Source organism: Poecilia formosa, unplaced genomic scaffold (assembly GCF_000485575.1).
Source record: "Poecilia formosa unplaced genomic scaffold, Poecilia_formosa-5.1.2 Scaffold27, whole genome shotgun sequence".
NCBI classification, from domain to species: domain Eukaryota; kingdom Metazoa; phylum Chordata; class Actinopteri; order Cyprinodontiformes; family Poeciliidae; genus Poecilia; species Poecilia formosa.
This window is the reverse complement of record NW_006799966.1, coordinates 955,089-970,359: the sequence shown is the minus strand read 5'-3', so window position 1 is coordinate 970,359 and position 15,271 is coordinate 955,089. Positions and strand designations below refer to the sequence as shown.

General features: G+C 37.2%; 1 protein-coding gene and 1 long non-coding RNA gene across 2 annotated transcripts in view; one reads left to right on the top strand and one right to left on the bottom strand.

The window, feature by feature from the left end:
* The window catches only part of b4galt2 (UDP-Gal:betaGlcNAc beta 1,4- galactosyltransferase, polypeptide 2), a 171,942-nt gene extending 158,225 nt beyond the window's left edge, over nt 1–13,717 (top strand). The window contains exon 8 of the mRNA XM_007548574.2: nt 9,836–13,717. Coding sequence (XP_007548636.1) covers nt 9,836–9,986 — 151 coding nt within the window. The 3' untranslated portion in view covers nt 9,987–13,717. The remainder of the gene's footprint in view (nt 1–9,835) is intronic.
* Nucleotides 9,198–15,271, bottom strand: part of LOC107835859 (uncharacterized) — a 19,537-nt gene continuing 13,463 nt past the window's right edge. The window contains exon 3 of the long non-coding RNA XR_001661683.1: nt 9,198–9,215. This is a non-coding gene — a long non-coding RNA (uncharacterized LOC107835859). The remainder of the gene's footprint in view (nt 9,216–15,271) is intronic.

Here is a 15,271-nt window from a genome sequence, read left to right as displayed (position 1 = left end):
AAAAAAGTCTCCCTTTGACACACCTTAGAGGTGTTAAAGTGTATCATTAAAGACTGCATTGCTGTCTGATCTTTAAGTCCAGTATTTGGCTAAATCAGCTTCCTGACAGCATGGATCTTGGGAGTTTGGAGGAAGAAGTTGTCGAATTGAAGTTTGCAGTCTTATCTTGCCTTTTTCTAATTTTAGTTTGTTTAGCAGTGTTAAGAGTAGTTTGGCTTTTATAGCATCTTGTTTTAATTTTCTGCAAGCTGTAACTTCCAGGAGGAGAACGGCATAAACATGTTACAAAATGAATACAATTTTTGCTCTCTACAATCATGCTCTACTTTCTGTTGACTTGGCTCATAAAGTCCCAATAAAATAGATTTAAGTTCATGGCTATAATGTTAAAAATAAAAAAAAAAATAAAAAAAAACAAGTCTGAAGGGTTTGAATCCTTTTGTAAAACATTATAAATAAGGGAAATATATGTCACATGTGCTACAGTATTATAATTTAATGTTTAGTGAATATGCAGCTGAATAGGCAGGTTCTTGCAATGTAAGCAGGTCGTAACATTCAGGTGCAACATTATATCAGGACTTTGTGTGTAAATCTGTCAGATTATAAAGCAAAATATGAACCAATGCAATTTCCTGCACACCACGGTTTGGGCGTTATGGTCACAAAAAGACAAGAAAACATGTTAAAACACCAAAGGGAAAAAAAAAAAAAAAACTTTTTTAATAAACCAAAAATTGCTTTTCATGCATACAGCCCTAGGGTTTTAATGCTGCTCTTTTCACTACTCTGATCTGAATTGTTTTTTCAGACAAAACGTGCAAAAATACCTCCCTCATAAATGTGCTATTTTATGCTTTGATGAACGAGAACCAGTATGCAGAGATGAGCCCTTCTAGACACATTAATCACCAGGAGTATAGCACCTCACATTAAGCTGCTTAAATGCGGATTATCACTGTTTATTCTCCTCTAAGAGCCTCCGTTTTCATGCCTGGATAGGCCGGCCAATGAAGCCTCTCAGCACCAAAATCGATAGCTGCTCTGGCTTGGTTTGAATAAATATGTAGTGAAACTTGTCCCCCCCTCCCCCCCCTCTCAAATTTATTTCAGTTTGATCTCCAGTGGCGTAATTATGTCACAACATTTAGACACTTCTGTGCTCCAGGACCGTAGTCCGCAGTGAGTTCTGCTTTAGTCGTTGCTGCTAAATTGGTTTTTAAGAAGATTAACAACTGCTGGGAACAAGAGTCATGAGTGAAAGCATATTGACTGTTTACTGCAGCCAAACAAATTGTGGCTGCTTGATTTGAATTTTGCATATAGCCTCTGAACCTGGCCGCTGATACGATATTACTTTTTTTTCTTCTTTTCAATTATGTTCTTTTAGCAAGAGAGACATTAGAGGAGAAAACAAAATAAAACTGTCAGCTTAGCAAAAAATAAAAGAAGATCAAAAGTTCTGCTCTATCTAATGTTATTGTGCTTTGCATTTTATATAATAGAAATCCAAGTTTTTGGATCTTGTATGCATGTTGGAAATGACAAGTTTGGAGTTGTTTTTCTCTTAAACATATCCAATTAAGAGTTCTCTGGAGGCAGGTAAGCTGGTCAGCGCTGACTAATGGCAAAATGGACTAAAAACTGAGAAAAACTGACAAAGGCTGCAAATAAAATGTGAAAGCTGAGTGAAGGTTCACCTCCCAGTCGGACATAAATGCTAACCATGCCACTAGAGATACCATGGGATGATATAGATCAAAGCTATTCCTTTGATAGACTCAATATAAATCCAATTGAGAATCTGTAGCAATACTTGGAAATCAGATGCACTTGTCTAGCCAACATCCCAGTCTCCAAAATGTGTAAATCTGGTAGAGACTTAGCCTAAAAGATATGCAGTCGATCTGCAGCAAAACATGGCCCAACAGATGATTGATCCGGAGGTTGAATACAAAATACAAATCCATCTTTTAGTGTGAGAAATAAAAAAGAAAACATAAATCATTTTTGCTTTTATGCTTCCCAGTGACTAATTCTGTTCAAGTTAAAGGGGGAAAAAATACAAGTCACTGTTGTTCATTCTAAATTGAAAGAACAGTTTTGCTGTCAAATGTTAAGAAAATTTTACAAAATATAAAGTTACAGAACACCTGCAGTGAAAGACGCAGAAGTCAAACAGGTGAAAAAAAAAAAAGTTTTCTCTGCCAACATGCAAATTATAAAAAAAGACATCTCAACAGACCAGTCCTATCATCTCCACTTGTTCTCTGTATCCTTTTTAAACTCCCAATGCTTGTCAGGAGCCTCAGGTGTACTTTACCAATCTGCTCAGCCTGTCTCCGATGACATAGTCTGTTTTATACATAATAATTATTCAGTGATCCCTTTTTAAGTTTTTAGTGATTTTTCTTGGTTGTTAAGCAAATTTCCATCTTGTGCTCTTCCACTTTAGTCATTGCACTTCTAAGAGATCCATTAATAATGGACTGATATTATTAAGTACTTTATCACATAATTTCTGAAAATATGGAAATAAATAATATACCCATTTTAGTGCCAATGAGCGGAAAGAGCAAGTTCACCCACAACATTTTATGGCTTTAGCTGACAAGAACATAGAGAAAATAGTTTATCCTGCTCTTGCTGAGACATCACACATCCATCTCAATGTGCTTCAGCTTTAAAAACAAACAATCTATACTGCAAATTTGTCGCAATAGCTTGAAAGTGAAAATGTTTAAAATAACCAGGCTTGTGTAATGTATCACTCTTCATTGTTTTGTATGTGTGCGTGCCTCTGTGTGTTTGTGTATGTCAGAGAGATGGAAAGGTTCAACGATCCCCCCAGTAATTGCCTGCTGAAATGACACCAATAGAGATGGGAGCCGGCTAGGTCAGAGTGGTCTAGTTGCTTTCATCAAAATCAATAAATCAGCCACTAGACAGAATGAAAGTGTGTGTCTGTGTTTGCATGCGTGTGAATGTGCATGTTGTGTGCGTGCGTTTCTGATTGATACCCAGTTCTCGTTTTCCTCCCCGTCTTGCTGGTTGATTTCTTTCTGGTCCATAGACCAGACTTCCTCTATAAGAGGTGACACCAAGAGGGACACTTTTTATTTGGGGTGGATACATTATTCATCACCGAGGCGACGGGCAGAAAATAGACTCCTATAAGTTGCCATAAACTTCATTTTTTAAAGCCGTTCTGGACACTTATAATGTCTTTCAGATTAAAGTGAGCTTTTACAAAGAAGTGGGCTTGGACTTTAATAAATTGTGGCAGGTCAGGATGGTCAGAGCCAGCAAAGGTGTATATAGCCGACTCATGACTGCATTCAGGCAGTTTTGTTTTTTTTTAAATGAAAGGCTCTCTCATTTATTTTCTGTGTCCCTTTTGAGCACGAAATTTCTTCTATGGGAAACGAGATATGTATTATAATGCAGCTTGGTAAGCATTTCTTACACTCTGCAGTACATTTAATCTATCTAATTAACCGAAGTTTTAGACACAGTTGTCAAATATACACCTTAAAAATATGAATATGGTAACAAATCATAAGTTTTTAATCAGAAACTAGAGGTGGTGTCATGATCCATCTTTGGTGCACAGCAATACCTTCTTACAGTGGTTACATTGAGCACTTTTTCCATTAGTGCTCAATGGAACTGAAGAAGCTGTAAGAAGCTTCTTCAGTTCCTACATCAGCAATAACTTGTCTTGCACAATGTGCACCCTAGTTCACCCCGGCAGAATCATTGTATTAAAAAACCCACTGAAAAGCAAAGGCAAAAAATTACATGAATTCATCAGCAGATGTACATTTTATGTAGAATTAAAATCAGCAATAGCTCAATCAGTGTCTTGATCTAGGAAAGAGACATTCCTAAATCCAGAGGTACATGGCCAGGGATGTTTTTTTTTTTTTTATGGGAAATAAAAACAGAGTAAATGTAGTTAACACCACCAGTAACCTCAGTTAATGGCTCCCTTGAAGGCGTATAGCTGAACATAAGTCTATTCTATGGGAAAATTAAAATAAATAAGTACATAAAGTTAATGGAAACAACACCTCTATATGCATCTTTGCTCAGGAAAGAGGCAAAATTACCACAATCACTGGATCTGGAGGGCTTTCTATTAGAAAGAAAATCAAAGAGAAGACAAAGCCACTTCAAATTGAAAAGTAAAAGCAAGAGCGTATGGATAGATTAAGTCTGATACTTTTGTCAGGTTTACTTGGAATATTCAATTTCTTTCTCGAGATACAAAATAAGTGACTACTTTTTAAAGCTTCAAATAGCACAAAAAGGACACATTTACCTGTTTAAAACTATGAATTTTATTCAACACCTGCATTTGGCCTGAGGGTCTTTTATGTGAGTTTTTCACCAGAATGCACTGACAGCCCTAACAAACTTGGTTGGTTGTTAGCTGAATAAAAGAAAAGTATTTCCTTTTTTTCTTTAAAAAGAGTGGAGAACAGCCCAGATTGTCCTTGAAGAGGTTTGCATCACTACAGTTCTTTTTCCCACACCAAACATTTTGACACATTGACAGGAACTGCACAGGTGTGTTAACAGCAGCTGCATTCCTCACAGAAAATGTCATGTTGTATTTTATGCTTGTTCATTTAACATGTCCTCTATGAAAAATGCCCCCTTCACTGATAAATTCAGCTTGACTTTCTGTTTCTTTGTCTCCAGGTCCAGTTTTTGGTTTCCTCTTTACACTTCAGAACAATTATAAAGTCTTCCAAGACACGTTACCTGGGCTACCTGGGTAATGTCCAGTTTTTACAGAGGAATACTTTTATACCTACTGCCAGATGGATGTTTGCTATCTCGCACGCACCTATGACTGCACATTCAGTTGAATGTGCACAATCTTTCACACAAGACTCCTTTCTCTCAGCTCGCTCAGAGATTCTGGTTAGGCATAGCAATGAGATATTGGTAAGAAAGAGGGACATTCATCACCAGCCTGGAGCATGTGTTAACACACGCACGCATACATGCACACACACACGCACACACACACGCACACACACACACACTCTGTCTGGCAAACTTCACCTCATGCATTACAATTGAATGAGATGCAGGGAAACATTGTCCAATATTCAGCTCATATGTTATCATCCTGGTACAGTGCGGCTGAAATGTATGTTGGTGTATGCATTTGAATTTATGTATGAGTATAAATGTATATCTGTACACAACTGCCTTCTAGGAAAAATGAAGTAAGCATAAACTACACATTAGGTGAACCCTCTTATTTACACCTATTTCTATTTACAAAAGAAAAAAATAGAACAAAATATTTGGCCCAATACTGTTTCCCTTGTTGCAGCTGGGCCGATCACAACCCCGATTAAAATATTCCCCTTCAAGGCTAATCCCAACTAATTGTGGACGATTTTTATTGAACACTGATGAATATATTTTACATTAGCAGGTGCATTCCTAAAAATTTGAATGTCCTTAAGAAGACAATTTGTTTCAGTAATTTAAATCAAAAAGTGAAACTTGTACATTTGTTGCACTCAGTGATATATTTTCTGTTTTCTTTCTGTTATTTTTTATGAGAATGGCTCACAAAATTATCCTTCTCAAAAAAAGTGTAATATATCTTAAAGCTGAAAATAAGTTTAAATTTATTTTGTTTTGTTATTTTAATGTTCACAAGAATGTGAACTGTGGTTAGAGTCAGTAGCCCCTGTCACATCATACAAGGCGACTGAATTCAGATCCCCGTGTGCTTTCAGCTAATGTTCCTGAAAATATGGAATCAATAATACAAGGTTCTTCACACTGTGCATCTAGTTCGTAGAGGCTATGGGTTAATTTCTAGCTGAAACGAAGGAACAAAGGTGTAATTTTGCAGGGTTAATTTCAACCCCCCCCCCATTTCATGTCAGGATTTTTCAGGAGGAGTAATAAACACATCTAGATCACAGAACAAAAGGACGATCTGAAAGGTTTAAGTACTTCAAGAGCCACTGCAAAGATTTATCCAAGACTTGGACTACAACTGTCACATTCCTTGAGTTAAGCTATTTGTGATTTGCAGAGCTACTGCATCACCTGATGTCAACCCCACTGTGTTTTCTGAAGTCCAAGGGCATGCTGATTTAATTTTCCAGGAGGACTTGGCACCTGCCCAAACTGCTAAAGTGCCAATATTTACTTTAATGACCATCCTATCACTGTGCTTAATTAGCCAGCAAACTTACCGGACCTGAACCCCATAGAGAATCTATTTGATACTGCCATGAGGATCCAGCTATACTGCTGAGATAAAACCTCATAGTAACAAAACCTGCTTTACTTAACACAAAGTCAGAAGCTGATCATTTCCTTTCCTGATGCAGTGATTCCTGGAAAAATGGAGCTCCAACGCAGTACTGAGTGTGTGTGTGCTGAACAGTACAGGGACATGATTTTCAGTAGGCTACATTTTTAATTGATCCTGTGTTCAAAATATCTGACTAACAGAATTTGGACTTCTCATTAGATGAATTATCACAGTTCAAAGAAACACCTATAATATTTAATTCTGTGTGTAATGTATCTATACTGTATTGCAATCAAATCCCATGTGCAGAGACTCACTATTCTTGCACACAGGATGCTGTAAAAAAGATCAGTAGAGGAAAAACAGATAAAGAAGACTGCTTATATCTGAGCATATCCTGTAAACAGCTCTGATTCTTTTATATATATATATATATATATATATATATATATATATATATATATATATATATATATATATATATTTGTGCAGTGTATATTCCCATTGATTTTACTGAAAGTATCATTGTAAACTATTGCCTTGTTTCCACTGAGCTGCACAGCTCAGTGATTTGATATCAATTGTTGAACTGAACAACCAGTACTGCATCATTTCTGCTCCCTTTTCGGATAATGGTACAGTTTGGTTAGCTTGGAGCTACTGGCATCATGACTGCTGTTGTACTAGCATGACACAACATTATGCATTTGTGTTTAACCCCCGCCTACCCAGTGAGCATCCAACAGGCGATGGAAACACTCAGTGAAAGCAAGGCATTAGTAAATAGAAGTCAACTGTGTGCTTTTTTTCTTGTTTGCTCCTTGTCTGCTTTTTAAATCCAATTACTTAAGTATATCCACAGTTACATATTTGCCAAAAAAAAAAAAATGAAGGTGGAATGGGTGAAATATTATTTCCAGAAAATTTCCAAGAACAGTTAAGTTGTATACCACAAGGTGCATGAATAATCATGGGCTTTTCTCTAGTTTATTTATTGTGGACTTTACTCTAATAAATACTGCAAAAACCTATTTAAACCAATCAGTTCTATTGAAATTAAAAGGACTCTAAAAGTGGGGCATGTACTACATGACGTATTGTAATATTTCCAATCTGATGACTATAAGGTAAAACATGTTCTGGATGTGTTTACTCGTTGCTTTCACTTCAAATTCAAAGGCAACATTGATCTGTTATACACTGTCCACGGTTGCCCTCATTAAGAAGCAAGCGGAAGAGTTATTGTTAAGCTGCTCCTTAAAGATCATTTTTCCAGAACAAGGACGTGTGCAGCAACAAATTACGTGATAAAAATATCCCTTAGTTTCCGGCATTACATTCTTCTGTTGAGATCTGAAACAAGAAGCATTTCCCTGTGAGACCCCCAGCAGCATTAAAATAGAGCTTTACTCAGCCCAATTAGAACTTGTGGAAATCAGGCTAATGGATATACGAGGTGGGCTGCCTTTGGCTCGTCCTCCAACTTTCTAGAATAAAACAATCACAACCTTGAAGTTAAATCTACAGTAATGTGTGTGGGACGCTATGGTTCGGGCATTCTCTATATTCATGTAGGAATTAAGTTTATTGCCTTTAATCCCCCTTTTTTGATTTAAAGTGTATCTCCATCCATCTGTCACTCTTGGATATATATTTATCTCTCTTATCCGCCTTTCATTTTTTCCTCTACACCCTCCATGCTTCATTTAAGCTGAAACATGATGCTCTTTCTCTTCATGCCCTCTTCTCACTTAACCTAATCCTCCCTCCTTTTGGACAGAAGTGTCACTCCCTAATGTTAGTAACACAAGTGTAATTCTATTTGTATGTTATTGTGTTGTGATGTTCAAAAGGAAGATGCTTTATAAGATTTTCCAGCCTCCATTCAGGCCAGAGGAGCTTTTGTTTTTTATTTAATTTGAGGGATACAAAAACAAGAGGGGAAAGCAAAGCTGAAAGAGGGCAAGGGCTTCAGCAGTCAGCTCTGACAGGAATCTGTGGACTCAACGGTCCGTGGCGAACCGAAGTGTCAACTCCACTTGTACGTCCAGGCATATCATTAGGGAGACATCTTTTGTTGGAGTCAGTCACTGCTCTCTTTTGAAGACTGAATGTGGAACTGCTCATGTTTGCACACGCCAGCTCTTTCATTAAAGAAAAACAAAAAACACATTTTAAGACAATGGCGTTGTAAACAGACATGTCATGTAGGTTTGTGCTATGAACTAGGGTTTGATGTAGAAGGTTGCCTCATTCACTAAATTCAAGCTTCAGCATAAGAGCTGTAACCATCTGACACAGTGTGTGACTTATTTCCCTGCTTTAATTCCCAAATTCAGAGCAGATTCTGATGTAACTACTGAATCACAGCCAATGAGGAAAGAGAGTTGAGCATGATTCAGAAAAACCAAAGCAGGATATTGGAGATAATGCAACTCATTAAGTTCCTATCTCAGTACCACAGCACCACCTGTTGGTCAGCATGGTTTCTGTACTTTGCAATCAGGAAAGTTCAGTTATCGGATGCTGTTTGGCTTTTTTTATGCTGTTTATCTTTTTCCTTTGAGCTCTTTGTACAGATGACGTTCTTAGATTTTTATTTTCTTTAAAAATGTTCACTACGTGCTTAACTCACATTTACCAGTTTTTATTTATATTTGGAAAATAGGTTTTCTATCTCCAGCATTGATTTGGCAAGAGGTTGGGTTTTATCGGGACAGATGAACCGTCCATCGCTAGGCAACACAGACACACATAGTCATGTACACATGCATTCAGACTTAAACACAATTTAGAGCAATCACATTACCTAACAGGCATGTTTTTGGTCCATAGGGGGAAGCTGGAGTATCCAGTGGAAATCCAGGCAGGTCAACTGATTGGCCAGCAAAAAAAATATATATATATATATATATATCTTCCACAGAAGACATTCAATTGAATACTTTTTGAACTTCTTTTTTTACTTCTAGATGTTCAATTTGTATGAAATACAGAGATGATTAAAGAGTAACTATTGGTCTCAAACATTGCAATAGAACCTGTGAATATGAATTAAATTTCTTCAAATATGGAAACCATTAAAAATAGAGATACATTTATTTAAGGATGTGTTTCCTGGTTAAAATACAATTAGATTTTTCCAGTTCCCAGTTCAAGCTGCTATAAACTTAACTAAACAAAATCAGGAAACCATTGCATGAAAAGATGTGGCCAAGGTGAACTACAACTTTCTATTTTGATATTTGAACTAAAAATTCACAATACCTTTGAAAAATAACACTACCTTCTTTTAAAAAAAATCAACACTAAGCAAATGGAAAGAGCTGTAGTGACTTATATCAATGCTCATGTTAGAATGGCCCAAAATTTTATTGACGATTCAGAATGAATACTTATAATCTCTCCATCCCCCAATCCGAGAGGTCCTGGCAGTAAAATATGAGAAATAAGGTTTTAACTTTGCACTGCTTCTCTTTTCTCACTCTGAATCACATCTATGCTTTGTCGTCTCCTCGTCTCTCTCTCTCTTTTTAGATTCAACAAAATACAGAACACAAAGAACACAATGAAGAAGGATGGCATCAGCTCCTTGACCTACAAACTGGTTCAGGTGAAGAAGTATCCTATGTACACAAACATCTCAGTGGAGATCGGCAAGCCGCCGCCTCGGCCCATCAAAGGCTAGAGAGAGAGTAAAAGAGAGAAGGATCTAAAGTTGATGCACTTTTACCTGGATGGGAGAGAAGAAAGGAAGGTGTGGAGAAGAGAAGGATGATGTGACTTTCTCTTTTTTCCCCCGTTTACTTGTTTGAGATTTCAGCTTGACAATTTTTTTTACTGGATTTCACTAGGGATGCCAGCTGCCACCCGGTAACAGTCAGCGACGTTAAAAACCTTTGGAAACGGAGCAGGAATGTCAGCAGCTGACAGAAGGTTGTTGTCAAACTCAAGAGTCGTTCCATGAACTATCGTCTGCAAACTCGAGGGCATCCAGCAACATATTGGCAGGAACACCAAACATGGCTGTATAAAACACCTAGCCCCTGTTCTGGAGATGCACACACAATAACTCGGTCACATTTCAAAACGAGCTTCGGTTCACCACAATGCTTGACGACATGAACAGGATGCAGCCTCCGGTTGGGAAACGCATGAAATTACCAAACATTTGCAGTGATGTTTTGCAGGTAACAGATTACCCGCAGGAATATGAACATTCAGTGGTTCAGATGGTTTTTGTTGTCCCCAAGACATCATCTTGTCTTGACACAGAACTGTTTCATGTTGACATTTCCCTCTGGGAGTTTTCAGTCTGAATCTCCAAACTCAAACCTTCTGCTATACGTCTATGAATGTTTAACGTGCCTGCATCTACAGCAGAAGACTCATGAAATCAGAGCAGCAATGAACAACTGGGGTGGGGTGGGATGGGGTGGGGGGACTCATTTTTTTTTCTTTCTTCTTTTATACATTTCTGAACTTCAAAACAGAACTGGAATTTTGTAACAAAAAGATACAATTATCTGAAAAGTTTTCTTCAGTGCGCAGCCTGGTGGAAGTACGTCGAAACGTGAAAAAAGAAAAACATACTGACAGCTCGGGTTATGGGTTCCAGTTTTCCTTTTGTCTTTTATTTTTGTCTCTGAGCCTTACTACAGTTTTAACAGGCTAATCCGTTTTCTCAAGGTGCAATATGCTATGAAGTTTCTTCAACATTCTGAACTCATCAAATTTTGTCAAAATAAACATGAAACCTGAGCTATCAGGTTATGTTTTACAGTCAAGTAGCATTGCGGCTAAAAACATTGGCTTGCAAATCTTTTACACTGACAGAACTAGTTGAAAACTAAGTCTCGTGGTTATTTTTTAAGCCTGCAGTATAGCCATGTGGTCTTTTTTTTAAACAAATATCATCAACTCTATATGGTGTTTATGAGTCACTTTTGTGTCTATCTTTTGCATTCAGTCATTAGAAAACATATCGAAATGGAGTAAATTGTCGAAAGGAAACGTAAAACTTCTCTGGTAATATACAGAGCATTGCAAAGGTACTCATGCTTCCCATATTTTGTCTCTATCTTGATGTAAATTATTATTTTATGTGACGGACCAACACAGAGTTCAGCATATTTGTGAAGAGCAAGAAGTGTGAAGTGGTTTTTTGCAAACAAAACTCTGAAAACTGTGGAGTGCAGTTGAAAACCCCTTACTCTAATACCCTTAAAAAAATCTTCTCCAGTCTTTAGAAGCAATCTAATTATCAATCACCTGTATAATTTTATATCTCAGTATAAATGTAGCTGTTCTTTGCAGACTTAAGGTTTTCCTTGAAAGACATTAGTGGAAAAATAAGTAATGAAATTCAAGGAATACAGCAGACAGGTCAATTGTGGAGAAGTTTAAAAAGGATTGAGTATTGTATAATAGCAAAGCTGAGACATGGCTGTCTATCTGACCAGCTGGCTGAGGAGAGAACTAATCAGAGAAGTCATTTAGTGGTCCTTGACGCTTTAGAGACTCTCTATTCAAGTCGAAGAATCTGTTGACAAGACAACTATCAGCACTCAATGAATTTGGCTATTAAGAACAAGCTGCAAAACAAAAGATATTGCTAAAAGAAACCGTCTTGATCTCATTTAATCTTCGTCTCAAGTCATGTAGGAGGCACAGCAAATACTGTGGCAGAGGGTTCTCAGGTCAGATTAGAGCTGCATTGTAAAACACTCTAATCCTGATTACACCATGTCTATTGTGAAACATGGTGGTGGCAACAGCATTCTGTGGGAATACGTCTCTTCAACAGAGATAAAGTGAAAACTGAAGACTGAAAAAGAGTCGAGTGGAGGTTGACCTTCCAGATGACCCAAAAGACTTTTAGACATTTGGAAGTGGGACCAAATACAGTTGGACTCAACATTTCAGATTATTAATGTAAAAAAAAAAAAAAAGAAAGAAAGTTTTGGTTTATCACATAAAATTAAAGTTTGTGGCTTCAACATCATTAAAAAGTTCATTGGGTTTGTGTACATTTGCAAGCCACTGTTTAAACCAGCTGAGAATTCTGTCTGTGACTTTTATGGATTTTGTTCCCACATTTGAGTATCAGCCATAATAATCAAATATTCATATCTTGTTCTGCTTAATCACCTTGATGCAGTTTGTCCTGTAAAGATGCTTCACAACATTCAGTAACATAAGTTGAACCAGGCATACACAATATTTAATTTGCTCTTCCATCAACACTTCATAGCCTTGGACAGCTTTGTCTCCGAGACATTGCTCTACTTCCTTTTATGTTTTTAATTTTTCTCGCCTTTCTTTGTTCGCCTATTAATGCCCACACCTCCAAACTAATGCCTTGAGAAATAATCTGTACTAATTCAAAGGTCAGACCTGGGAGAAAAAAAAAAGAAAGTGTCTGAGAAAATCTAAACTAAAGAGGTTGAAGTGAATTCCCTTAACTGTTATGCTTTAGCGAAAATGATTTCACCTTTTTGGTCAGCCTTGAGGCAAAATAGGTTTCAATCTGCTTGGCTCCTCGCCTCAAGCCTGAATGGTGGACAATATAATTGCTCCTCTTTTCAGACACCCACACACACACACACACACACACACACATAAAACACACTCATTCACACCATCTGCCTTTTTTATGTATTATCTCCCTTCTCGCTGCCTTTCCATTCTTACTCTGCCAGTCTGGGCTGTATTGTATCGGTGGCTCACTGTTGTGCTTTGTGATGGACCCACTTCAGGCACATCGGGGCCTCACAGGAAGAGTGCTTCTTCTTTCAACAGATATCGACAGGAGCTCTCTTTGTCTGTATCTTTATTTTGTCTCTAATCACTGCTTCTCAGCACACATCCCCACTTGTGAGTCTTTCTAACCCCCCACCTGTTTCCTCCTTCTCTCTTCACTGTCCATTTAGCTCCTTCTTGCCTGGATTAAGGCTTTCTCTTTTTTCTGTTTGATTAGTCGTATTTCTGGTGCTTTTCTCTTTTCTGACTACAAGTGGTCAACGTGTTTCCTTATTGAAACGGTTTACAGCAGTATTACACATCAGTTCACATCTGTTGCATGCTCTGCTTTATAGTCATTATTAAGGATGGGAGGTCATAGCATTTTTAGGGGGTCAGTTTGTAATACAGATCCAATTTTTTGTTGTTTTTTTTGTGGTTATAAACGCTGATAATGAGAAAGTGCAGCAATTGCATAGTTTTTCTCATGGTCTTAAAGGGGCACTACAGCAAAGGCAGAAAGCTTTTAAAGTTTGGTGACTTCAAGGTCACATTATTCATATTTTTAAAACCCTAAAGTCTTAAATCCCATTATAAACATTAAGTGCAATGACATTTGGTGCAATCTTAGTATTGCAAGTTTTGGTTAGGTGTATATATGCTTAATAACACAAAAAATATATTTAAAAAATATGCATTATAAAACACTACACAATTGGATAAAAAAAATCAACTCCAATTGTCAAGAACTGATCTCAAAATTGATCTGCTTACTCTTCAAAGAGCCATAAAATTACAAATTCATCTACCTTGCAAAAGCTGAACTGCAGTGGGCAGCAACATGTGAGGAAGGAGGAAGGAGCTACAGCCAAAGAAAACTGAGGTCACTCTGCTACTTTCTCTGCCATCTCATTGAAAAGATTTGAAACTGTAGGAATGGTGTGACTGAAAATTTTAGCAATTTGAAATTTTGATATAGTTTGATTGCAACAATCCGTCCTTGCCCAACTGGCGGCAATCCTGATTAAAGTTACCCTGGGTTTGCTTTGCTTTGGAACTTAGATCTGAGATAGACATCACATCTGAGTTTGTTGGAGCTGCAAATCAAGAAACTGATCGTACCAAGCTAATTGGTACGATCAGTGCATGGCCTACTATTGGCAGTGCAAGGTGATAACATTTTATCTTTAGTTTTATGTATTTAAATATGTAAACAAATAGTCCAAAAGCACTATTTGTCCCACTGGTTTGTTGTGTTACAAACATTTTATTCCTGTCTTTAACCAAGTTTTACACATAAGGTGGCCATATTGGATGTTGAACTAGGAGTTGCTCAGAGACCTACAACTTCTGCAGTCATTTTGTTGAGATTTTGTAACTTGGAACTTGACAATTCCTGTTTCTGAAGTACAAATTCTGATTAATACATTTGATTTGCGGCAGACGTCACACCCTAGTTTTACTCTTTCTTGTTGCAAGTTGAAAAATCAGTTGGTTGCAAAATTTTTTGTGTAGTGACCAGGCCTTTGTTTCATGCCTTCAAGCATTTTCACAAATTGAAGCTATTCCATTTTGGTGTATTTACACACACACTATAAAAAAATGGCTGAAAAAAAGAAATGTTTTTTTTCATTATGCCTGGCATGAAATCAGATTGAACTTTTACATTTTAAGTAAATTGAGATACCAAAATTGTTTTTGTTCGAGAAATGCCAGATTAATGAGAAGAAAATAGTTCAGAAAGCTTTTGTTATTTTCTTCAGAGTCGGAAGTTTATGTATGTCCTTAGTATTTTATAGGATTCTTTTAAACGGCATGTCAAACATGTCAGATAACTTTTCACAAGCTTCTGAAAGTAATTTCCTGGCATTTTGGCCTAAACTGAGATGAGTTTGTTGGCTGTCGTTCTAAAACACACCATTTCAGTTTGATTTTCTACGGGACTGACATCAGGGCTTTGAGAGCGCTACTCCAAAACTAACTTAAGTCAACTTTTACTAAATTAGCAGTATGCCTATGTTCCTTGTCCCTTTGGAAGATTTGCACCCAAACTCTAACTTCTTGGTTTATGTATAGAGATGTTGCTGTACTAATTTCTCCATCGATTTTGTGAAGTGCACCAGTCCCTCCTGGAGCAAAAGTTGAGAGGGTGCTCTCAAACTTACAAGTCTCTCAGTGTTTCATCCAAATGTAACTATGGTCATTATAGCCAAACTGTCTCCATTTTTAAGT